At 32.7% G+C, this 26,321-nt stretch overlaps 2 protein-coding genes across 8 annotated transcripts in view; one reads left to right on the forward strand and one right to left on the reverse strand.

Moving 5' to 3' along the window:
• Positions 1-999: 999 nt before the first annotated feature.
• LOC126740421 (colorectal mutant cancer protein) overlaps positions 1,000-26,321 on the reverse strand; it is a 123,922-nt gene continuing 98,600 nt past the window's right edge. For all 7 annotated transcript variants that reach the window (XM_050446477.1, XM_050446633.1, XM_050446704.1 and 4 more), the window contains 8 exons: positions 20,224-20,684; positions 17,510-17,749; positions 12,153-12,425; positions 8,272-8,461; positions 7,912-8,106; positions 6,081-6,271; positions 5,710-5,812; positions 1,000-1,476 (listed from right to left, as the gene is read on the reverse strand). In XM_050446477.1, the coding sequence (XP_050302434.1) occupies positions 1,390-1,476; positions 5,710-5,812; positions 6,081-6,271; positions 7,912-8,106; positions 8,272-8,461; positions 12,153-12,425; positions 17,510-17,749; positions 20,224-20,684 (1,740 nt within the window). In that variant the 3' untranslated portion in view covers positions 1,000-1,389. The remainder of the gene's footprint in view (positions 1,477-5,709; positions 5,813-6,080; positions 6,272-7,911; positions 8,107-8,271; positions 8,462-12,152; positions 12,426-17,509; positions 17,750-20,223; positions 20,685-26,321) is intronic.
• LOC126740901 (uncharacterized) lies at positions 15,059-15,872 on the forward strand. The gene is made up of 2 exons (XM_050447122.1): positions 15,059-15,449; positions 15,633-15,872. The coding sequence occupies exons 1-2, from the start codon at positions 15,080-15,082 to the stop codon at positions 15,758-15,760; spliced, it is 498 nt and encodes a 165-aa protein (XP_050303079.1). The 5' UTR covers positions 15,059-15,079; the 3' UTR covers positions 15,761-15,872.

Here is a 26,321-nt window from a genome sequence, read left to right on the forward strand (position 1 = left end):
GGGTATATAAGGTTTAAAATTAGTATCAGATATAGATAGATATACGCCCCAGGATTTGATTCCATGTCAAAAAACCATCTATTTATTATTTTTTTGATAATGTGCTCATGTAGACTTAGTACCTGTTCGGAAATTAGAGGAATTTTAAATTCACTAAAGTGCTGTATATAGTAAACAAATAGGAATATTTATTATAAAAATTTGTTGTTTGCTTACTATTTAAGAAAGTAAACAACCCAAGAAGAATATGCACTATACCGGATGAACGTCATAATCTATTTGTGGCCGTACCGTGTTATCACAATAGAAAATAATCATTTAATTATTGCAATTAAGACTCAGTACCACCAAAATATGAATGTGAATCATTTTAGGTATTGATTATAGCTGAAGTATAAATAATGTTTTTATTGATTTGAACCTAAAACAGAACAAATTATTCTTATTTATCGGCAGCAAAATATCAATTTAAATGAAATTTGTTACTGAGTGCATTCGCCTTTTGAGGTACGGCGAGCCAGCCCGAGCAACGTACACCTCACATATGCTTATTATAACATATATATGGAATATCGTATGGTCGGCGCTTTCGTTGTCATACCAGTATATATATTTAATGAATGCTATGTACACTATGCTTTCTGATTTTAAATTAAAGGCATTTATTTGCCCTATACTCTTTTTAATGTAACTAAAATGCTTACTTAGCTTTAGCTTGTCTTCCAGAGGCACCTTCCGGTACCTGTACTTTGCTACGACTTATTTCATTTTAAAAAGAAAGCGACGGACAATATGTGAATATTTTAGAGCTAAATCATTTTTAAAATTCATAAAAAATTACTTTATTTTAATTTTACCTGAGTTTGGAATAATTTCCCATATTATTAACCAAGAAAGAGGCAAAAAGGAAATCTTTGGGTATTAGGAATAATCTATGCTATATCTGCTATTGGATTACTAGGGTTTATTTAGTTGCCAACGAGATGGATTGAAAGAAGGTTTTATGGATTAACATTCATTTATTAAATGTTATAAAATAAAATAAATATTTATTACACATAATTCAAATACATAATATAAAATTTGCTTATTAAATTTAAAAGGAAACATTATGGCTTACAGCACGTAATATTTTTGTACCAAGATTACATTGATACTAGCATAATGCATAAAGCTTTTTTTATCTACATGGAGTGTTGCTTAAGCTGTATACCTAACTTTAAAACGATTATTTAAAAATTTGGAAATTAATAAAAATTTTTACACATTAGGTATAAAATTATCCTATTATTGCACAGTACGTACATATTTAAAAAAAAGTGACATTTTTTCTAATAAAGCAACCTGAAAATAAACAAAACAAAAAAATTCAATAAAACTGGATATGGTTCACGATGGAATTGAATTTAACGAATTTTCCGAGCTATTTGTCAGTGGTGTCTCTAGGGTTGCTATTTTTTGTTGTAACGTTTGAACCTACAAAAGAATATTTTGTATTACAATTTTAAATATTAACAGTCGATATGATATGTTTACACTATTTGAAGGGTACAGGCTAAAAAGGGGGAATGTCATTTTTTGCTCATTTTGAGCAGTCCGTTCAACTTTTAATAGACAGAAGTATCAGCTAGTAACATTATACAGGCGAAAAAAGGGAAGAGTCGCCAGATATCGACAATTTAAATTAAGCTGTACTGGCTAAAAAGGAGGAGAGTCCGCGCGCCACATGCTAAAAAGGGTCGCGTCACAAAATGCACGTTATTCAGGAACTGTTAGAAGGCTCTCTTGACTGCAGTTACTTTTATTTTCTGATTGTGTTTACCGGTTCTGGTGTTTATTTATTGTTCGTTAAACTTGTGGAAATATAAGTGACAAGTCGTATTTTAATATTGTAGTGCTAATAAACAGTATAAAATGAATCCAAGTGTCAGTGACAGTGAAGACTTTGTTGTTATGCCAGTTCAGGGAAAAAAGAGAAAAAATTACGGAAGACTAACCGATGTTTCTAAAAAACTTAACCTACAAAGCCACGTGAGAGGAAGCGACTGCCAATGTAAACGCCTCAAGTGTTTTGATAAAGTTCCACTTAGTGCAAGACAAAAGATAATAAGCGAGTTTAATTTATTAAAATCCGTGGATGAGCAAAACATCTATTTGTGTGGACTTATTAGTGTCTGTCCTGTACTAAAGCGACGTCCACGTAACGCAGAAGAGGTCGCAAGATTACATGAGAGTTCATTTGCTTATCGTGTCAGAATCTCTTTAGATGGTGAGACAACAGAAGTACCAGTTTGTTTTAAGGCTTTTCTTTCCTTACATGGTATAACCAAAAAAAAGCTTGAAATTCTCCAGAAATCTTTAAAAATGATTCGTAGCGCCCCAATTGATAAACGAGGAAAACACTTAAACTGGCCTCTCAAGCTGAAACAGGAAGCTAAAGATCTAGTAGTCAATCATATTAGTTCTTTCAAAGGACGACAAAGCCATTACAGCCTAAAGGATTCTTCAAAAACCTACCTACCTGCCCGAAAATTTAAATATCAGAAAAATTTACAAAATGTACAAAAATACCATTACAGATCAAAAATATTGTGTGTCATATGAAACATATAGATCTATTTTCTCACGAGACTTCGACATTTCATTTGGTTACCCAAGGTCGGATGCGTGCAGTATCTGTGACGAATACTTGGCAAATATTAGGTCCCTAGAAGCCAAAATGAAGAATGTGTCAGAAAATGCCATATAAAAAAAACAACTAGATGATAAAATCACAACTCTCCAACAGGAAAATCTACTTCACAAGCATAAAGCTGAAGTGTTTTATTCAAGAAAAAAGGCTGCAAAATTATCTAGTCGGGTAAATAAGAACAAAGAAGGATTTTGCTAACAATGCATGGTTTTTGCTAAAAATCTGCCAGTGCCCAACATCAGCACAAATGACGTTTATTATAAGAGACAGTTATCTGTATTCTCTTTTAATATTCATGTTTTGTCGACTAGTCAAAGTATTTTCTATACTTATCCTGAAACAAACGGTCGAAAAGGCTCTGACGATGTGTGTTCGATGCATCATTTTGTTTACAACTTTCTACCTAGTAGTGTTCGAGTCCTCGATATATTTTGCGACTCATGTGGGGGACAGAATAAGAATTACACAGTTATCCGTTACCGCCATCACTTAGTGCATGTGCAAAAAAGGTTTGATGAAATCAAGATCAGTTTTCCCATTAGAGGACATTCATTTATGGAATGCGACAAAAATTTTGGACTAGTTCAGCAAAAATCGCGTGTGGAACTTCCAAATGAATGGGTTGAAGTTTTCAGAGCTGCACGAGTTAAACAAAATCCTTTTGATGTTAGGGAAATCACTTTCGATTTTTTTAAATGCTGGACTACACATTTTTCTACACTTTACAAAAATAAGTGTCCAATGAAGATCCAGCCCATACGTGAACTAAAAGTCATTAAAGATCATCCCAGGCTTGTCTACCATCGATCAACATGGAATGGTATGTGGAAATCGGCTGTTTTGATTGAACCGAAGAAAAAATTTATAAATAATTTACCAAACAATTTGTTCGAATTACCAGGCCAATTATACAAAGGTACCTAACTATAATACACATAATATTATTTTCCAATGTTAAGGATGTTTTATCTATTTGCAGGACTACTGCCTATAACACTAGCCAAGTACAATGACCTGCAGTGCTTAATGAAGTTCTGTCGCAATCCAGCCGCTAGAAAATATGTCTCTACATTAAAACATACCAGAAATGTCAAAGACAAGGCTTCCTTTCCAAAAGCTTCGTGTGTAAGAAGCGCAAAAAAAAATGTTTGAATTTTTTCTGTATCTTTCCCAATTAAATGAGAAATTCGAATTAATCTTTGCTGTTTTGCTTTAGAATTGCTTGTGTATAAAAAACTGATGATATTACAAAACTACAGTGAAAATATGTGACATTCCCCGTTCTTGTTCGTTACAATCTGTACTTTTTTCTTCTTTTTTGCTCTAAAAATTTTTTTTTATGGAATTTCATTAATATTTTTTCAATTCCAATCCCAAATAGATATAACAAACTAAATCCATTAATACATTAAATACAAAGTAATAAAATAATAAGTTATTGGGTTTTAAAATTAAAAATTGATTTTCTAAAAATCAGCGATTTTTGACATTCCCCCTTTTTAACCTGTACCCTTCATTTGTTAAAAGGGCATATGATATTTAACGAGAAAAAATGAAGCGATTTGAGTAACACGTGTCAGTTTGTGCATTTTTTTGTAGCAGAAAAATAAAGCGTTTCTTATATCCGCCGAACAAGATCTTAGGTAATACGATATTTTTAAGATGGCGATACATCCAAGTATTCCGCCTGTAGATAACTTGCAGATGAAGAATTTCATTATAACTTCCTTTGTAATAGTGTAAATAATACATTTATAAAAGAAAATCTAAATATTTCTCTGATGTCACCCGGTATATTGCCAAGGTGGCCATAGGAAATTCCATATAAATTATGATACTTACAAAAAAAGTATTAAAAATAAATACAAAATAATAATCCATTGGTGAAAAGTCTTGAGATCTGGCCAATTACCAGTGTAATTTAGCCCAATTATGCGTCCATTAAATACGTTTTGAAGATATTCCCTGACTTAACGTTAATTGTGCGTAGAACTGTGAATTGTGTTATTATTTAAGGTAAATGTGCATTCGTCCGTAAAACAAACATTTCGAAAAAATCCCTATTTGTATTCGCCCTTTCCATAACTTCAAATCAGAAATCTGCTCTTCGGATTTCATTGCCTTTCCCTACTTAGTTCCTGAGGTTTTTAATATTAAAAGGAATGATATTTGTATTTTTTTTAATGTGCGCAATACTGTACTATGATCTTTTCCTACAATTTCTCCAAGAGTCCTGCTGCTTTAATTACTTTATTCTTGCATCTGCATTTATTAATTACAGCACCCTTAATCTCAAACTTATTGACAATAATGGCATTATTCTGCACTGTTGTTTTACTTGGAAAATGCCTATCAGAGAAATTCCCAAAGAACATTACGGAGACTTCGAAAATTATTCCCCAGGTAGTACCACTCAATCATAGTTATTTTCTCTTCTTAATTAGTGTAATAATTATTTATACTGACCACTAAATAAGTAGAGGATAACACTTTGATATAACATTGTGATAATTTTGGCTGATGGTTTCATATTTTAATTTTCTTCAAATAAATTATAAATCGCTGATTAAAAGTAATGAAATTTGGTATGGTGCCTTATTTTACCCGCACTTTTAAATTAGTCTAATACAGGGTTTTTGTAAAATATACAGGGAAGCCAATATTTGAAAGTATCATAATTTATATTGGATTTCCTATGGTCAGTTTGGCCAAGCACCAATATTAGTTCAATACTCACTGAGTGACTAAAATATAAAACAAGTTTATTTTAAAATGCATGGGTATGGATATTTAAAAAACATTAAATGTAGCCTTTTTTTGCTATTTTGTGCCTTATTGTTTGCAAATTTGGTTTCTTTGCAAATGGAAGATGATTTTTTCAAGAAATTATTTTAATAAGAATAAACAAATATCAAAAGTGATTTTTATAGACAGTGACTTACAAAACCGATTTTTAAAATCCACAAGGTATCGAACGTCATTTATAATTTTAATAGTCATTTATTTCCAATACTCACTTGTGCAGTGTGTTTTTCTACCATATTGTGCATTTGATGCTCCATTTTCTTAAATTTGGCCTGATATTTTTTGTTATTTCGATCCACTGTATCTGCTAACATACTAAAACAAGTTATATGTAAATAAATAATTTTTTAATAATAAAGTAGTCAAAATTAAATTAAAACCACCTCTAAAAACATCTTGTTACATTTTGCTTTAATACTTAAATTACTATGAATATCGATGTGCAGGGAAGGCATATTGATTCATGTCAAAAATCAACTTTCAAAACCAGTTTCACATTGATTTAAAAACTAACAAAAGTTAGTATGCAAAAAAAATGCATTAAAACCATTAGGTGGTAATAATAATTATGATTAAAACAAACCTATTAGTTTGGTTCAGATCTTGAACAATTTCCCTGCCCTCGAGAAGTCTCGCCTCGGCGTTTTTAGTTACTTGTTCCAGCGTAGTCACCAGTTCCTGTAACCTAACTTTCAGTCTTGCCTCTCTAGCTAACGCTTGCATTAGTTCTAATTCTACGCCTTGCGCGTGTTCTGCATCACAATATCCTCTGTCCTACAAAAATATTTCATTTAAATGTTTTCAATAATTTATAGTTATTCTAAATTTATTATTAGCAATATTGTAACGGTATTGGCAATGGCGTGAGTATCAGCTGTTCCTCGTCATTCCAAAATGAAGTCAGAATATTGGCACGACTTTTGAATGGACATAAACAATAGTATAAATGATAGTTATCAATAAATATTTCTAGTAGTCTTAAGTGATATTGTTATAATTTAGTTTATAAGTGCATATTTATCAATATGCATAAAATAACTTTAAAACAACAATGATTAATTTCCAAAAAAAAGCTATATCTAAAAAAAACAACAATTTTCCTACTTAGGTCTAATCATTTCATACCCTGCGTCACTGGCAAAAGATTAGCGATGGGTTAGATCATACTCATCCACTTTTTTAGTATAAATTATGCTTTTGATTTTTTTTTTGTAAACTGCTTCATATCATCTGGTATGGAATTATACAATTTTATACCGTTATATAAAAAGCTCTTTTTAAAGAATGCAATTTTATGATTGGGGATAACAAGTTTTTTCTTATTTCTAGTATTTACAGACTGAACAGCGGAATTAGCGGAATTAAGCCGTCTATTTGACATGTTTAACCACTCAATTTCATTTATTTTATGTAAAATATTATCAAATTTTCTTAAATTAAAAATTAATCGACAACACATATTTTGAATTTTTTGTATTCTATAACTGTCACTCCGTCTAAGGCAAGGTCCGTAGATAAAGTCTGCATAATTAAAATGGAACAAGAGTCTCACATAATCTTTTTTTTAAGTCGACATGTAGAATATGGCGGCTATTATACAATTGTTTTAAAGAAACGTAAGCTTTCTGTGAAACATTTTTTACATGCGATTCGAAGCTAAGATCAGTGTCCACTAAAATACTCAAATTACGAGCAGAATTGCAAATCACAAGTCCGACACCCTGTATGTTTATATTATTTAATGTACCAATACAATCATTTATATTAAAATCGCAGTATAGCTGTGTGTCATCAGCGAAGGCTTGTACTTTGCAAAATTATGAGATTTTTAATATACAGGGTGTTTCTTAACCTATACGCATAAACTTGGGGTATTATTGCTGACGGTAAATAATGACTAATAGTGAAAAAAAAATTTAGTAAAATAGTTTTAGTTACGGAGAAACGACTTATTAATTAAAATTTATACGAATTAGGATAATTACAATAAGAATAAACGGAAAGAATGTGATTAAACGAAAAATTCTTAATACTTAAATGTACAAAAAATAATCAACAGTATCGCTCAAGTGGAGATTATTACATTTACATAAAGTTATCCTATCCAGAGTGCCAATAATTAAGAATATTGTACAGTAAAAAAAACAAGAAATGTAACAAATTAAAAAAATAGAAGGAAAAAAGTGTATAAAGTAAATTGAATTATACATTTATTTTATTTCCTCTATATGCAAACACAGTTTTAGTATTATATTACAGCTGCCTCCACTAATATTCTATTTTGCCGTTTATTTATCAAAGGATCGCTAAAAGGTTCCGCCATCGGCCCCTTTAATAGGCGACAAAATAGATTATTGGCGGAGAAAATTATAATTAATATCAAAGCATGGAAATAATAATTTCTATCTTCTTACTTTGTTTTGCGTCGCAATTGCCAGCAAACCCTCCGTATCTTTAAGTTGCCCCTGAAGATTTTTTAAAGTAGCTGACTGTGCTTTCTGTTGGCCCTCAACGTATTTAAGTTTAATTTCCAGGGCGTTTTTATCTTTCTCTAGCACAAACAGTTTCGATAAGAGTTCCACTTTGTCTTCTCGCAGGCCCATAAGTTCCTAGAATAAACGATTGAGGATCAGTCGAGAACAATAAAGTTTATATTTGTTTTTCAATAATTTTTTTTGAGTTTCATAATAAGACGAAAAATATTACAAGAAACTACATGAACATTATAAGTGGAAAATCGAATACGTATTAAAACTAATTGGTTGGCAAATTACCTGCATTAAAACAGCCATTTCAAGGTCCATTTTTCGGGCCTCTTGGCAGCTCGAGGGTCTAACTGGAGCGTTTTCCACCTGAGTTGACTCTAAAGTGACGTAGGTGCCCTGAATATTGCTTCGTTCCGCTTTTAACCTGGATACGTGTTCGCGTAGCCTTAATTCGTGGTCTGTTGTCCAGGATTCACTTCTAAATATAAAATGAAGGGTAATAAATATATAGGTTATATTGCAATTTAGGATAGAGTTGTCGTATTTGTGGTTAACAATAAAAATAAAATAGTATTAAAAAATTGTTGACAAGTTCCGTAGATAAGTAAAAATAATTTTGAAATTTCTTCGTTTTTAATTTTTTTTAATGTTATATCAAAACTGCATTTTAACATCCATGAATAATGCAAGATTTATCAAACACTAAATTTAAGTGGTAAAGTCAGACATGTTTTTCTTCAATGTTTCAACTTCAATGTTTTTCTGGAAAATTTCTGGCTAAAAAACATATTATTCTTATGTTGGTCATCATATACCAATTTTTTTACTCTAAGAAGTTTTTTTTTCTTTTATTACATGACACCGATATTTAGATGGCGCTATTAACTGTTTCAGATCACAACGAACTTTAAAATACAATAAAACAAACTAATTGTTTTAACAATGTTCCTGAAACACATGTTTGTAAATTTCCTTTATTTTTTTTTAAGAATACATTATAAGAATTTATTTATAAATAAGCTCTTACAAGGAAATATATGTTTGATTAGTTAATTTTTGCGTATAGGATACACATAAAAATGTAAATAGTTATTGTTTATTAATTAAATAAATGTTTTTTTATTTAGGGCTTTTACTTTCATGTAAGGAGCTTTACTACTAGAACAACTAATAAGAGACTTAGATAGTTTCTTAACAGTATCTATGTACATCAACATTAATTAACCCGTTCCATCCTTCCCCATTTGCAATAGTTCCAGAAATGTTTAGACAGTGTTTAATTGTTTTTACGTGATAAAATAAACAACTTAAATAATGAAGCAACCTAAATTATTTGCTAGCGGGAGTTCACGTGTACCTTATTAAAATTACAGTTAAAATTAATACACTATTAAATAATCCGGTGCAATCCTTAAAAACATTGAATATGTTTAAAATTACATAACCAGCTATTCCACAGCTTAGTTAAGACTGAACACTAAAAAGAGCACAGTAAGAAATATGAAGCTATTTTATCACGTTGAGCCCCGCGTGCCCACCGGTGGACATTTGGATTTTACTTTCAGGGACCAAATTTTCATTCTGGATATTTTTTGTTAATAGTTATTTTTTTGCAGTTTGTGTTGTTTGTGGCTCAATACTCTGTCGACTTTTGGCTGTTTTTGTAATTTTTGGTGGTGACCCACGGGTGGGCACGTGGTCCCAGAATGCTATTTTACATTTTGGGACCGAATGCCCATCCGTGGACACTAGCTTTAATGTGTTTTTTTTGTTTCAGAGTTAAGCAAATATGGCTAAGAAATAAACTCAAACTCAAACTCAAAAATGCTTACTATAGTATACTATAGTACGCTTTACTAGCAAGAAATATTTTCGTCCTTGTACGAGGCTTTTTTCAGTCTTAAGTTGTCTTATTTTTAGTGGAAGTTTATTTTAGGCGACATGAGTCACGAGGCTTGGCCCCACATAGATATCTAATGGCCCTTTTCTGGAGTACAAACACTGAACTAAAAAGTGAATTTGAACATGAACCCCAAAAGCAAATTCCATATCGAAGGTGCGACTCGATAATCGCGAAGTATGCAGATCTGGCGATGGAGAAATTAAGACTGGTGGCAATAACCCTTAGGGCGTAGCAGCCTGATAAGACTTTTCTACATACATTCACAATATGGTCTTCAAATTTAAGGAACTTGTCTATGGAAAGACCCAAAAACTTACTGAACGGTGGCATGGTGATGGCTTCATTATTCAAACATATATCATTTGTATTACATTTAAAATTAAGGATATTTGTTTTGGAAACATTAAATGTCAAAAAATTTGCATCACACCAGTCTTTTATTTTTAACAAATCTGCACGTATATTGGCCTCCATTTGAGAAACATCAGAGTCGTGCCAGAGGATGGTGGTATCATCGGCAAACAATGTGAATTTGCCAGTTACCTGCAGTTGTGGCAGATCGTTCACATAAATGAGAAAAAGGAAAGGACCAAGTACTGATCCCTGCGGAACATCCACATTTATATTAAGTTCCTTAGAGATACCACCATTAAATTTGACAGCCTGGACACGATTTGATAAGTAGGAACGAAACCACTCAAGGACAGTTCCTCTGAAACCATAGAGCTCCAGTTTTATCAGCAGCACTCTGTGACTCACGCAGTCAAATGCCTTGGACAAGTCGTAGAATACCGCTGCTGCAACTTCACCAACATTCACTCGGTTGTACAGGTGCTCTAGAAAGCTAAAGATAGCATCATTTGTGCTCACAGACTCACGAAAGCCAAACTGCTGAAGACTCAATAGGCCAAACCTATTTAAAAATGAAACCATCCTCACCTTAACGAGCCGTTCCACTATCTTGGCTAAAGTAGGCAATAACGCTATAGGTCTAAAGTTAGAAGGACAGTCGCGATCGCCACCCTTGTAAAGGGGAACAATCATTGCTCTTTTTAAGCACTCTGGGAAAACTCCAGACATAAATGAAAAGTTAATTGACTCGGCCAAGACTTGCAAAGCAACAAGAGGTAAAGCAGAAAATATTTTAAGAGAAAGCCCATCCCAACCTGATGAACTTTTATTCTTAATATTAACCATTAACTGTTTAAGCTCTTCTACATTTGTGGGGACAGAAAAGAAAAATTCGGCTACTACCACATTGCTGAGATAGCTCCTGGGATCTATTTTTTGTGAAAGATTGGCTGCAAGGTTTCTAGCAATATCACAGTAGAAGGAATTGAGGACATTGGAATCTAAGGTACTTGGAATAACCAAGACATTATTTTTGCCCCTTAGCTCATTTAAAATCTTCCAAGACTCCTTTGCTCTGTTGGAGGAATTATTTATCCTCCTTTGAAAGTAGGTCCACTTAGCCATTTTGATTGAGTTTCTGTAAATCTTGCGGTATCTGTTATAATAATTTAAAAATGTTGCATTGTTCATAGCGTACATAGCGGTTGAAGGTTAGTCTGAATAGTTAGTAATTCGAAACCAGCTTATAATATTTCAATTTGATTCTGATATTTTTCACATTTTTCTTAAATAGACATTTTCATCGGATTTTCCTCTTATAAATTCAAATTATTTGATTGAAAGTATTTCCTTCTTGGAAAAAAATGCCCTCTTAAATTTTTGAAATTAAAATAATTTGCAAGCAAACATGAACCTCTTAACAAATATTTGACAAACACCGTTAATACAAATACACGGAGCATTTAGTTTAGAATTTGTTTTTCTGTTGAATATACAGTGTGTCCCACTTAAGGGTTAGCCACCCCTCTAAAATTTTTGTTTATTGACCAATTTTCAAAAACTTTATTTCAAAAACTTTAAAGGCCATGACCTGCTTTCTCTAAATGTCAAACTTGGCTCATTAGTGTCATTTTTGACCATCTATCCAACAAAAAAAAGTTTTTGAAAATTGGTCAAGAAACAAAAATTTTAGAGGGGTGGCTAACCCTTAAGTGGGACACACTGTAGATAATAAACCGTAAAATAATAATAGATAAACAATGAAATATTATCTAGTAACCACTATTATTTAAAAAATTAATTTCGTAATAGTAGGTTAATAAGAATTGTAAGTCACATATATTTTAGCTGATCATATTAAAAAGATAGTTGGATCATTATAGATTAAGGTAAACAAAAAATTGATAATACTCACATTTCTATAGGACTACTGTAAACATGATTCTGCCAAGGTGAAAGTAACACATCGGAATTCTGATGACTATCTAAGTGGCTTAATAGCTGTTTGGCAACCGTTTCAGCTGCCGTACGATTCTGGACCGAAACAGGGTTTTCTTCATTTATGGACAGCTCAGTTTCTAGCAGTGCTAAAAGGACATCGTAAGATTCTATTGTCCTATCTGTTATTCCTAGAGCGAGTCTAAGTGCTATGGCATTGGATTCGTATTTACCACAAAGCAGCGCTAATCTAAAATATAATAAAACCTTAATTTTTCACAAATATATAACAGTTCCTATTTTCCAATAATTTCCCTTAAGGTAATTATCAGTTCAGAAATTTGTATATATTAAATTGTATATTTGTAAATATTTCATACTAAGAATTTTATTAGGGATAAGATGTGGTATATTATGTGATTCCTGTAAGAAACATTATACGAACATCTAGAGCAATTCGAAACTGTTTGAATGGCTCTTTACAACCCACATATAAGGAATCCCTAGATACCATATTGCCGTATACAACAAAATAAAATATCGCATAGTAGATATTTTGGTTAAGATGATCAATGTTTTCTTATTTTATATTAGTTTATCTCCCATGACTTTCAAAGAAGGTAAACTTCGAAAAAATTAGTAATAGAATGAGACCAACTGCAATAGTTTAAGGGTGATCCAAGAATTACTTTTTGTAACTTTGCGACAAAATCGTGAAATCTATATTTCTACAATTGTAAAATAATTATTTAACCGTAGCTTTGTGCATAGCTCGAAAAATACGGTTTTTTTTCAAAAAACGACCGTTTTTGTAGAGAATTAAAAAGTGCACAAAACCAAGTGTGTTGCTTGAATGGTGATATATATCGTAATTACTTAAGGCAGCTTTTAGGGAGCCCTTCAAATTCCGCGCAATTTGAATATTTAATGTTGATCGAGCGGTCAATAGTTTAAACAATATAGGGCCTCAAAGTGCACCGACTGTGATTTGATCTATGAGTTAATGCCATTCTTGCAGCAGTTCGTAAAACATGCGGAATTAGTTGACAAAATTTGCATGTATTATATTTCAAAAAAATAGTGATTTGTTAAATTTTTATAACTTTCAATGGATATAGGGTAAACTGTCCAACAGTGAACCACAGTACACAGAGAACCATTTTCAAATTTGGCGCAACTACCTTTATCAACGGTCGTTAGTGTGTGTGGTGGGGACCGCTTAAAGCATCTCTAACGTTGCTAGTCGATTCTCGTCGATCAGTATTATTTTAAACGCGCCACGTGCAATTGTGTGTTTTCAGGTAAGCAAACTAAATTTCGTTTATTCATTTACCCAATGTTTTTGGGGTGTTTGCTCAAATATTTTGAAATGTTTGATAGTGTCATCTATTGTTGATTCTTTTTAGCCAACTTATAAATAATAATTCTTTTGTTTTTCATTATTGCTATTTTGTTATTAATTTTTTTATTGGATAGTAGCAAATTTACACAGTGAACTGGTGAAATCGGTTCACTGTGGACCGTATTATCTATAAAATGATATTTATAAAAAAATTGACTTTTAGCATCATGGCTCGCAAAAAACGAGAACGTAAAATCGGAAAGCACACTGAGGCACAAATGGCTGACGCTCTTGCTCTCAAGAATACGGGAATTAGCCTACGAGAAGCCTCTAGAAGGAAATCTATTCCCTATCCAACACTTCGGAGATACTTCATGAAGCAGCAACAGTTAGGAGACGATGTTCGACTTACTCCAAACTATGAGGTTAACAAAGTATTTACGGTGGAGCAAGAAAAGTCGTTAGTGGAATACATATATGAATGTGCTTATGCTTTTTACGGCGTAACAAATAAATATTGTCGTAGGATTGCTTACCAAATGGCAAAAACAAATAATATAAAAATGCCTGCTTCATGGTCAAAACAGGAGTTAGCTGGAATAGAATGGCTGCGTTCTTTTCGCCAAAGACATCCAACCTTGACGCTAAGATGCCCAGAGCGTTGTAGTCTAGCCAGAGCAACCTCTTTTAACCGATCAAATGTGGGAAAATTTTTTGATAATCTTTATAATATTTTGCAAAGAGATCCACGGTTTGCCGATGGGACGCGAATCTTTAATTTGGACGAAACTTCCACTACTATCGTGCAAAAACCTCAAAGAGTCTGGGCACCCAAGGGTATAAGATGCTTGTCCAAAGTAACCAGTGGAGAAAAGGGAACATTAGTTACTACATGTTGTATCGTAAGTGCAAGTGGGCAAAGTCTACAGCTAGCTTTAATATTTCCCAGAGTGCATTTTAAAGCGCATATGCTTAATGGAGCTCCACCAGGCTCTTTGGGCTTGGCAACGTCCAGTGGCTGGATGAATTCAGATCTCTTTAGCGAGGTGATGCTTCATTTTGTCAAGCATAGCTCATCTTCAAAAGAGAATCCATCCATATTGATTATGGACAACCACGAATCGCACCTGACAATCAGAGCTATTGATATTGCAAAGGAAAATGGTGTTAATATTTTAACCCTTCCACCCCATACAACGCAGAAAATCCAACCATTAGATGTTGGTATAATGAAGCCGTTTAAAGAATATTATAATGCCTCTATTGATTCTTGGATGCTGAGAAATCCTGGGATTCCCGTTACTATTTATGAATTAGCATCTTTTATTGGAATAGCTTATCAGAAAGCTATGACACCATCTACAATTACAAATGCATTTCGGAAAACAGGCATATTCCCGTTTGATCGTAACATTTTTTCAGAAGTTGACTTTATGCCTAGCTCCGTCACCGATAGACCTGACCCTGGGGATCGAAACCTATATATTTTGGACCAAGAGGTGGAAAATGGAAACCCAGATGACAGAGATGATATTGAAAACACAAACTCTTCACAACGTGACATGTCAAAAGAAAAAGCTACTATATCCAATCAAACAGATGGTATCGAGAAAAACCTAAATATCGAGTCTCCTATTCCATCCACTTCGTATCAACAAAACAACGAAAATATTTTTATATCTCCCAAAGAATTTCAACCACCACTCCGTGCAGCCGCCAGAAAAAATACAAGGAAAAGACGCAAAGCGGGAAGGAGTCTAATTGCAACTGACACTCCTGAAAAGGACCTCTTGGAAATGGAGCAACAAGGTAAAAGACGAATAGTTCCGAAGAAGACAAAGAGAGTCCTAATGGAAAGTTCATCGTCAAGCTCAGACACATCGTTGGTTTTAGACAGTGATAATGAGACATCAGAAGATGAAGCGTTGCCAGGTATTAAGTTTGCTCTTGAGAGAGCCCCACTTCCTGATGACTTTGTGCTTGTAGAATTTCAATTAAAGAAAAATATTATTTATTATGTGGGGAAAATTTTAAAAGAAAATAAAATTAGTTTTTCTGTAACGTTTTTGCGTAGAAAAGTTATAGGCAATATGTTTTACAAGCCTCTTGTTACAGATATGGCAGATATAGATCTAGCGGACATAAAAACTATTTTACCAAAGCCTCATATTAATGGAAGTACCTCAAGGCAAAATTCCTATTTTAAATTTAATGTTAATTTAGGTTTATTAGATGTTCGTTAAAATTCCTATTTTTTTGTAAAAGTTATGTTTTTTTTGTTTTGTTTTTTGTTCTTAGTTTTTTAAAAGAAGTTCTTATTTTTGTTAACTTATTTTTAGAATTTAAAACTTTAAAACTGGTTGTAATTATTGAAAAATACATAATCATACTTCATTCGTTTTTTTTTGTTTTTGGTTCACTGTGAACAGTGTAGATGGTTCATTGTACCTACAAGGTGGTACACAGTAAACCACAAAACAGGTTTTAAAAAAAAAATTATAAAGATTAACTCTATATTATTTTTTGTTAAATGGTGCCTGTATTTAATATATCATTATAATAACTAATATAAACTGAAGTTTGCAAATTTTTACCTTCTCTATTCTCTTTAAAAAATGAGTAAAAAATAAAAATAGTTCACTGTTGGACAGTTTACCCTAGTGTTTAAACAAGACAACATTTGATAAAAAAACAAACATGGTTTTGTGCGGTTTTGAATTCTCTACAAAATTGGTCCAGCTCGTTTCACAATTATTCACAAAAATGTGTTTAATTAATTATTTTGCAATTGCAAAAATACAGGGTGTTTCAGAACTATGGGTTCAAACTTCTAGGGGTTATTCGGTGCAATAGTAGAAAACATTTGAGTATAGGAACCCATGTCCGGGAAAGTCACTATGGCACTACATACAGCTCTAAGGCGGGTTAAAATTTGGAAAAGTGATGAATTGCCTAAATAGGATTTAATGCATTTAATTTTTGCATTTTGTACATGATATCATCAAAATGTCTTCCTCCAAACTGAATACACTGATTTAAACGTCGCACATGATTTCGGCGGACTTGACTAAAAATTTGATACTCGTTTTGAATGATTTCAAATGCTAATTCGTCCAATTAAGTCTTGTTCTGTTTCTACTGAAGTTTCGTAGACCAAAGACAATACGCAGGTAATTGGGGCCTGTTAACCGTTCCGGTAGAAGGTATGGGCCAATTAAATAATTATCAATAATGCCTGCCCATACGTTGCTGATATTTTCTATGAAAAAGTGCATGTGGATTTTCTTCGTCCCAAACATGGCTATTCCTATTATTAAAAATACCATCTCTTGTGAAAGAGGTTCCATCGGTCCTTAAAACATATCATAAGAAAATTGCTTGAGCAGCGATTTGATGAAGAAGCCATTGACAAAATTGAACTCTAAGATGATAATCGGCTGCAATCAATCCTTGAACTTTCTGGAAATGGTAAGGATAAAGTTGTTGGTCGATATAAAATGCAGCTATAAAGAACAATCTCTGTTATCCTTTTTAAAGGTAACAACACACAGGCGCCGGTAACATTTGTATCAAGTACAAAAGGCAAAAATGAAATGCATTAAATCCTATTTAAGCAAATTCATCGACCCCTTGGTACTCCTTGGTTAGCCTGATAATAAAACTTTTTCAGACTGGTAATAAACTATCACACAAATTTGTCCATTGCATATCAACTACAAGCCAAAAAACTTACTGTAGTTTTGCTAGTAATAGTTAATGGTAAAATTATTATCTTTATTAAAAGTGTATATGTTCATTAATAAGGTATAACATCAAAATATAACGTTATTACAAGCGAGACCAGACCTTTGGACGCCTGAAAAAGATCAAAACCAATTTTCAATCATTTTTTGTAGAACATTAACTTGCTGTCTCTTACTCTAAGGATGCTACCACATAGCAAACGCAGACAACATATATGAAAAATATATAGTATACTTATTAGATCTTACCTATCACAATGCGCCTTTGTCTCGTTAAGAGTCAAGGCTAAAACCGTATTTTGTGACCGAGCATGTTCCAGTTTGGCGTTGACTTTTCGGATCTCAAAATCCAGTGACTGTTTCTCAGTATGAGCGTCGCATTGACGCAAAATATCTCCAACTATGTGTTCGGCCACTGCAGTGGACAACTCGGTGTTTATGAGGTCGTTGGGGCTGATCTCTCGATCAGAGGAGCGTTTCAGTTTTATTCTAAAAAAATGTTTAATTGTTTAAAATATTACCTATAGATATGCATTATTATATGTAATTCCTAATAATTAATTTTTGGTTTTTGTATACGATTCCAAAAAGAACTATTAGACTAGACCTAAAGGATTAGAACTAGAGGTTTAAACAGCCTTTCTCAAGAAGATCGTTTAAGACAAATTTTTGAAACATATACAAGGTCGACAAGTGAGAACTTGGAATAACTTATCGATACTTTCCAAATTCTACCATAAACTCTTATTATAGGAGAGCAAGAGAGTTAACCGATTTTAGCCCATTTTATTTAATATACTGACGAATACCATATCAACGGGATTAGTTTTAGCAATTTTTTTTATTTTAAACTTTACGCGCTAGTAAGTGGACGATTGTTTGTGTATTGAATTAAATGTTTATAAATGCAAAATTTGTATACCAGATATCCAATGCAATTTGAATATTATTGCAGTCATTCATCAGGATTTGGGAATCACATTTGATTCATAATTGAAGTTCACATTAATGCCCTTAAATAAGAATAAAAATAATTTTATATAATTCCACTAAAAATCAGATGTCTAAACAGAGCCATTATACTACTTTTCAAAATTGTATACTTTCTCGCGGATACTAATGATTTAGCTACTAGAATATCTCTGTATATTCCTTCAAAACCCACAAGACCTCTTGATCACTTTTAAGCAGCATTACACGTGGAGACATTTATGCTATTAACACTTTTTTATCTAGAGCTAATGGCCTATTTACCGTAGCCCCACTCACGTGTTGTGCCATCTCTTCTGTAGCCACGCCAACCCTTTACCTCAAGGACATTATACCTTTACCACAAAAAGAAAAGGACAAGTTAGGGTAACTTCAAAGAGGTTATCCAAATGGCGTTAACAAATGTAAATAGTGAAATATTAGCAAAAATGACAATAAAAAAGTATCGTAGTTAAAATGAAATTGGGCAAATAAATGAAAGTGAATTTAAGAAGACGATCTAAAGAAGACAACATTAGAAAAAAGAAGAGCTATTTTAGGGGCGATGAGAAAGTGTCGATTCCATGTATATTCCATTCTTCATCGTGTATTTTGATTCTGTGTCCACACAACATTAGACATCAGATAACCACACTTTTGGCACGATCTGTGATTACACGAACTGCCATTACTTAGTCTACGTTCTCTTCATTATTAACATAAATAACGTAGCTAATGCTTATTTAAATAAAAACCATAGTCAACATCCCATGTAGTTTGTTTGAGGCAGCTTTTCCTAGGTTCGGAAACAAGTAGCATAGTACATACTTTATATGGAGAGTGCTGGAGCACTGGTTTGTAGTTTTATCAATAGTAAATACTGAGTGAGTACTGTCGCATCAGCCTTCCCTTTTTTAATTAGTTGATTCCGTTTTTCGTGCCAACCAATTATTACGGTTTTTTTTAAAAACAAAGAAAACACAGTCAAGGTCTCACAACATATAACGTCACTCAAAATAACAAAGTAGCAAGACTATGCTACTGAACTCAAAAGGTTTGCAAAAGCTTTCAAGAGTAGAAATTTCATCTCTAGTCATATCAGTCCGACCATCCACACACAGTTCCAAAAAGGAACAATATTGCACACATGTAACCTAGTCAGAAAGCATTCGTTATTCTCTCTACATAACCACAGACGAAGAAAGCTTTATTGAAGCCATCAATTGCCATAGTAAAATAGTCGAACATAGACCTAGACGAAATGGGTAGGCTCGCTTAAAGGCTGCTGACAAAATTTAGGCACTTACTAACTCGTCCATGTATCGATTATACCTTTTCCGCGCCTTCTCTACATAAGATCAGAGAGTAATCAGGAAGAGAAATAGACAGTTGATAATATTTATTGTAGCTGACACGTCGAAAGCTGTATCCATAGACAGAAGGATTCTTAACTTATATTCAGGATAAGGTAATTCAGATGAATAATTACGACAAGAATAGCGCAGGAAACTGTTGAAAAATGTAGAAAATTTTCACCGTGGGTGAAACTGTACAGTACATATATAGAATATTATGTATGGCTTCCCTACAATGATAAAAAATGCATATTTAGAAAGACAATGATGTTTCCAAGATTTTTCATCAGTAATTAGAAATAAAGCATCAGTCATGCTGACACAAGACTGCTAGAGGGACTGTTGTGATTACTCCAATACTGACTGAACAGTTGATTTTAACAAGCCTAATATTATTTTGATTCATAAGATCTATAAAATAGGAACTAAACTACACCGCAGTGCCTTTATTTCACAAAGTCAAAAATATAACAAAGGACAAGCTAATTATATGAAAACTTGCCTTTGATTTAAAATGAATTGCAGAAGGTTAACATTTGTGCCATTCGTTGGTTACAATATCAAGGGAAAGAATCAGTTCCAAAATTCGTTAAAATTTAAATAATAATAATATTCCTAAAATGTACTGATAATATTTACCTTTCCGCAATTTTCGTAACAGGAATGTTAAGCCCATCATTATTCACAGCCTTCGCCTTATGTATCGGTACAATATTACTGAACTTAATATCCTCTTGACAAGACCTCGGTTCACAGTCTACTTCTATATGACTTTCGGGCGATTCCAACGTCTTACACCCATCCAATTTACCTAAACGTTCGATATTATATAAACTATTAATATTGCCATCGTTTCTTTTTAAAAGTGGAACGTCTTGCCGACAACTTGTGATGGTCTCTTCATCAGCGCCGTTATTCTCTTCCGCACGATTTAGGGTCATATGGGCCAGTCGTGTGTGCGCCTCATGCAGCTGCTGCTTTAGAGAAATAATTTCTTGTTTCAGCGGCTCTATAATTTCGGAGCCCGGGGAGGGATCCGAGTTGCCTAGGTTCGAAGAAGTTAGTTTGGGCTCCGGAAGTTCTAAGGGACTATCTGGCAGCTGAAAAGTCAAATATTACTTTTACTATATTGCTAAAATTTTTCAGTGATGTAATAATTAATATTTTTAAGTTTCTACATTCACACATTCGAAAAGTTTCTCGCTAGGAACGTTTTAAGAGGAGTTACTTATTATATACATACAAATTACTATTATTCAGATGTGACAATTCCGATTCGATGTGTATGTCGCTTATCCGTCAAGAGCATTTTACGTTTGCATAGACTGTGAGCTTATATTTCGGTTTATTCATTACCTATTTACTTTTCTATTCGTAACTTAGTTAAGATTATTAGTGCTTAAGTGTATAATTAACTAAAGAGTTTTGCACCATTATCAATTACATGACCAGACCAGAATACTCGTCACTTATCCCATTTGTTTAATTCTCTAGCTCGCACAATTTATTTTTACTTGATATTCGCATCTGGGTGCGAGTAATTTGTGGTATACACATTAAAATGGTTTAAGGAATGTAATTCATCAATCGTAATTAAAACTAGGATTTACCTAAAATGTTTCCGGTAAATTCTTGTGATTTTGTTTTTTTGTTCTATCCTAGGATAAAACATTTTTCATCCTAACGTGAGATATATTTCAAAATCCGTTTTTAGGGTCAAACGCTTTCAGAAAAAATTATACACTCTTCTAAGAAGAATACTATGCTTTAGGAATTGTGCACCCTTCTGATCTCATAGACATTGCATTTTTGGATGTTTCGCTGATGATTTCTGCAACTCCTATCTTTAAACCTATTTTTACATGTATTTCTGTTCCGGATCACTGCATTTTACAGAACATTGAACACATCTCCATATAAATAGGTTCCTTAAATGCTCTACAAGTCATTATATTCTTGACTACTGTACTGTCAACTGCTCCAATACGATGTACCAATTGCTTCCGTTTATAAGTATCTGCTGTGCCGTGCTACCCACTCTTCCCATTGAGGTTTGGTGTTTGATTCTGAGAAAACTGGACCAGAAGTCTTTACTAAAAATGGTAAGAAGTTCTAGTTTCTTTAAATCTATTGCTGAAGGAGATCCTGTTTTAAGGAAAGGTGTCAAACAGGCGATTAAAGAGGAACAAGAAGAAATTATTTCTAGTCTAACTAGACCAGGAATGAGCGCTGTTGTAACTAGAGAAGAACATGCAAAGCTCTTTGGAACTAATGGTCGGAAGAAGGTTTCAGTTCGTAAGAGTCCACATATTTTTCAAGTCTCCTTGAAGGAGAAGACAACCAAGCCAACAGGAAAAGCGACAAAATCGAGTAATAAGTCTCATAGATTTAAACCTTATAGAATTTAATATTATGGCAAATAAAAATTACTTACAAATTAATTTATGTGTTTCTTTTTAAATGGTTTTAGATCTTTTTACATAATAGACAATTATTAAAATACTGATTTTATAAGATTAAACAAATTCATCAACTTAGCTAATTTTTGAACGTTATTAAATATGAAATATTTGGCTTTTTGGTGTTCCTTTTTGTTTATGATTCAATACCAACCAACTCACAGAAACTAACATATATCACAAAAGCAGGTCCAAGCCAAATAAATTCAAAAACCAAGTTATTAGATTAATAGTTTTACGGACCAAAATATCAACTGAGTAATTCTATACATGAATATGTATTTGGTAATTGTATTGTGGTGTTTTTATGGATTTAATCTATTCTAGCTCAGAGATTACTAAGGTTTCGTTTGGTTCAGATAACCTTAAAAAAATGATACAAAAAAACGCCCTGATGTAAGGAATTATAGAGGTATTGGTCTATAATTATAAATACACATGAAAAAATAATAAAGAAAATTAATTATAATTATTATTAGAATATGTATACAATTCAGCAAACTAGATTAATTTTAACTGGATCAAACTATATTAATTTTCCTCCTTTGATTCGTAAATCTTTCTGTAATCTCTTCAGAAATCGAATGCCTTTTACGTAACATCTACTTTTACGTTTTTTTGCTGTTTATATTGATAAAAGGATAAAACATTTTTCATCCTAACGTGCAATATATTTCAAAATCCGACTTATGAACGAACATTTTTTGAACTCTAACTAAAAGAGAATATTACTGAAATTACTGCTCTTATTCAGACCGTAATGATTTTTTAGGGTCAAACGCTTTCAGAAAAAATTTACACTCTTCTAAAAAGAATACTACGCTTTAGGAATTGTGCACCCTTCTGAGCACATAGACATTGCATTTTTGAATGTTTCGCTGATGATTCTTAAACTTAGGCACCATAGAACTTGTAATTTGTTGAAAGAAACTAAAGCACGTGAGTCTACAAGTGACACCTTCTATCAACTAGATTTTTTATTCGGTTTCCGATTATCTTTAGTTCTGAATTTATTCAATTCTGCAACTCCCATCTTTAAACCTATTTTTACATGTATTTCTGTTCCGGATCACTGCATTTTACAGAACATTGAACACATCTCCATATAAATAGGTTTCTTAAATGCTCTACAAGTCATTATATTCTTGACTACTGTACTGTCAACTGTTCCAATACGATGTACCAATTGCTTCCGTTTATAAGTATCTGCTGTGCCGTGCTACCCATTGAGATTTGGTGTTTGATTCTGAGAAAACTGGACCAGAAGTCTTTACTAACAATGGTAAGAAGTTCAAGTTTCTTTAAATCTATTGCTGAAGGAGATCCTGTTTTAAGGAAAGGTGTCAAACAGGCGATTAAAGAGGAACAAGAAGAAATTATTTCTAGTCTAACTAGACCGGGAATGAGTGCTGTTGTAACCAGAGAAGAACATGCAAAACTCTTTGGAACTAATGGTCGGAAGAAGGTTTCAGTTCGTAAGAGTCCACATATTTTCCAAGTCCCCTTGAAGGAGAAGACTACCAAGCCAATAGGAAAAGCGACAAAATCGAGTAACAAGTCTCATAGATTTACACCTTATAGAATTTAATATTTATATTATGGCAAATAAAAAATACTTACAAATTAATTTATGTGTTTTTTTCTTTAATGGTTTCAAATTTTTTACATAATAGACAATTATTAAAATACTGATTTTATAAGATTAAACAAATTCATCAACTTAACTAATTTTTGAACGTTATTAAATATGAAATATTTGCTTTTTGGTGTTCCTTTTTGTTTATGATTCAGTACCAACCAACTCACAGAAACTAACATACATCACAAAAGCAGGTCCAAGCCAAATAAATTCAAAAATCAAGTTATTAGATTAATAGTTTTACGGACCAAAATATCAACTGAGTAATTCTATACATGAATATGTATTTGGTAATTGTATTGTGGTGTTTTTATGGATTTAATCTTTTCTAGCTCAAAGATTACTAAGGTTTCGTTTGGTTCAGATAACCTTTAAAAAATGATACAAAAAAACGCCCTGATGTAAGGAATTATAGAGGTATTGGTCTATAATAATAAATACACATGAAAAACTAATAAAGAAAATTAATTATAATTATTATTAGAATATGTATACAATTCAGCAAACTAGATTAATTTTCAACTGGATCAAACTATATTAATTTTCCCCCTTCGATTCGTAAATCTTTCGGTAATCTCTTCAGAAATCGAATGCCTTTTATCTAACATCTACTTTTACGTTTTTTGCTGTTTATATTGATAAAAGGATAAAACATTTTTCATCCTAACGTGCAATATATTTCAAAATCCGACTTATGAACGAACATCTTTTGAACTTTAACTAAAAGAGAATATTACTGAAATTACTGCTCTTATTCAGACTGTAATGATTCCTTATGGTCAAACGCTTTCAGAAAAAATTATACACTCTTCTAAAAAGAATACTACGCTTTAGAAATTGTGCACCCTTCTGAGCTCATAGACATTGCATTTTTGGGTGTTTCGCTGATGATTCTTAAACTTAGGCACCATAGAACTTGTAATTTGTTGAAAGAAACTGAAGCACGTGAGTCTACAAGTGACACCTTCTATCAACTAGATTTTTATCAACTAGATTCGGTTTCCGATTATCTTTAGTTCTGAATTTATTCAATTCTGCAACTCCCATCTTTAAACCTATTTTTACATGTATTTCTGTTCCGGATCACTGCATTTTACAGAACATTGAACACATCTCCATATAAATAGGTTCCTTAAATGCTCTACAAGTCATTCTATTCTTGACTACTGTACTGTCAACTGCTCCAATACGATGTACCAATTGCTTCCGTTTATAAGTATCTGCTGTGCCGTGCTACCCACTCTTCCCATTGAGGTTTGGTGTTTGATTCTGAGAAAACTGGACCAGAAGTCTTTACTAACAATGGTAAGAAGTTCTAGTTTCTTTAAATCTATTGCTGAAGGAGATCCTATTTTAAGGAAAGGTGTCAAACAGGCGATTAAAGAGGAACAAGAAGAAATTATTTCTAGTCTAACTAGACCTGGAATGAGTGCTGTTATAACCAGAGAAGAACATGCAAAACTCTTTGGAACTAATGGTCGGAAGAAGGTTTCAGTTCGTAAGAGTCCACATATTTTCCAAGTCCCCTTGAAGGAGAAGACTACCAAGCCAACAGGAAAAGCGATAAAATCAAGTTATAAGTCTCATAGATTTACACCTTACAGAATTTAATATTTATATTATGGTAAATAAAAATTACTTACAAATTAATTTATGTGTTTCTTTTTAAATGGTTTCAGATTCAAAAACCAAGTTATTATAATATAGATGGGGTACGGACTAAATTACTTGAAATTTTTAAAACAGTTAACATTTGTATTTTTTGAAGTTATTATATTTGTTGAATCCTTAATTAAGACTTTGCTGATTCAGATATTAATTTTGTTGATTTTAATATATTTCATTAGGACTGATGCTAAAAAATAACTGTCAAGAATACAGGAGTAGATTTTAGATACTTTTATTGCCGTCCTTAGATTAATAGATCTACGGATCAAAATATCAACTGAGTAATTTTATACATGAACTATTCTTTTAATCTTTTCTAGCTTAGAGATCACTAAAGTTTCGTTTACTTCAGATAACCTTTCAAAAATGATACAAAAAAACGCCCTGATGTAAGGAATTATAGAGGTATTGGTCTACAGTCCTTCCCAAGCTGCTTGATAATTTTTTCTCTAAACAGTTTTCTTGGCATCGTATTGGTACTTATATATTGGATAAATTTGCAATAGTTTGTAAGTGGCAGATCTACAGTTACTAATTTACTCACTTATCTATACTATTTGCTGAATGGATTTGAGAAATCTGTCTGTGACTGACTTCTCTAAAAATTTGTTACGTTTAGTCACGTGTATTTAATCAATAAGCTTAGAGCAATAAGATTTGAGAAAGTTCTGTTTACATTTTGTCGCGCTTCTTTTATAGGTCGTGGTCAGTCATCACCTTGTGTCCAATGATAAAGGGATATTTTCTGAGGTGTCTCAACGGCCGCATGGAAATCGGTCAGAATTGATTATTCGCAGCATATGGCCTTTGCTGATGATGTTAAATTACATAAAATAATAAGGTCAGAATTTTATATAACATTACTTCAGCGGGACGTTGATTACGGTAATGATATTGCCAACGCCGCGAATACCACCTGCTGCACAGCGCACGACATCTCTGGAGACACGTGGAAGGTTAGCGAATCTTCC

The sequence above is a fragment of the Anthonomus grandis genome, chromosome 1 (genome assembly GCF_022605725.1).
Source record: "Anthonomus grandis grandis chromosome 1, icAntGran1.3, whole genome shotgun sequence".
Lineage (NCBI taxonomy): Eukaryota > Metazoa > Arthropoda > Insecta > Coleoptera > Curculionidae > Anthonomus > Anthonomus grandis.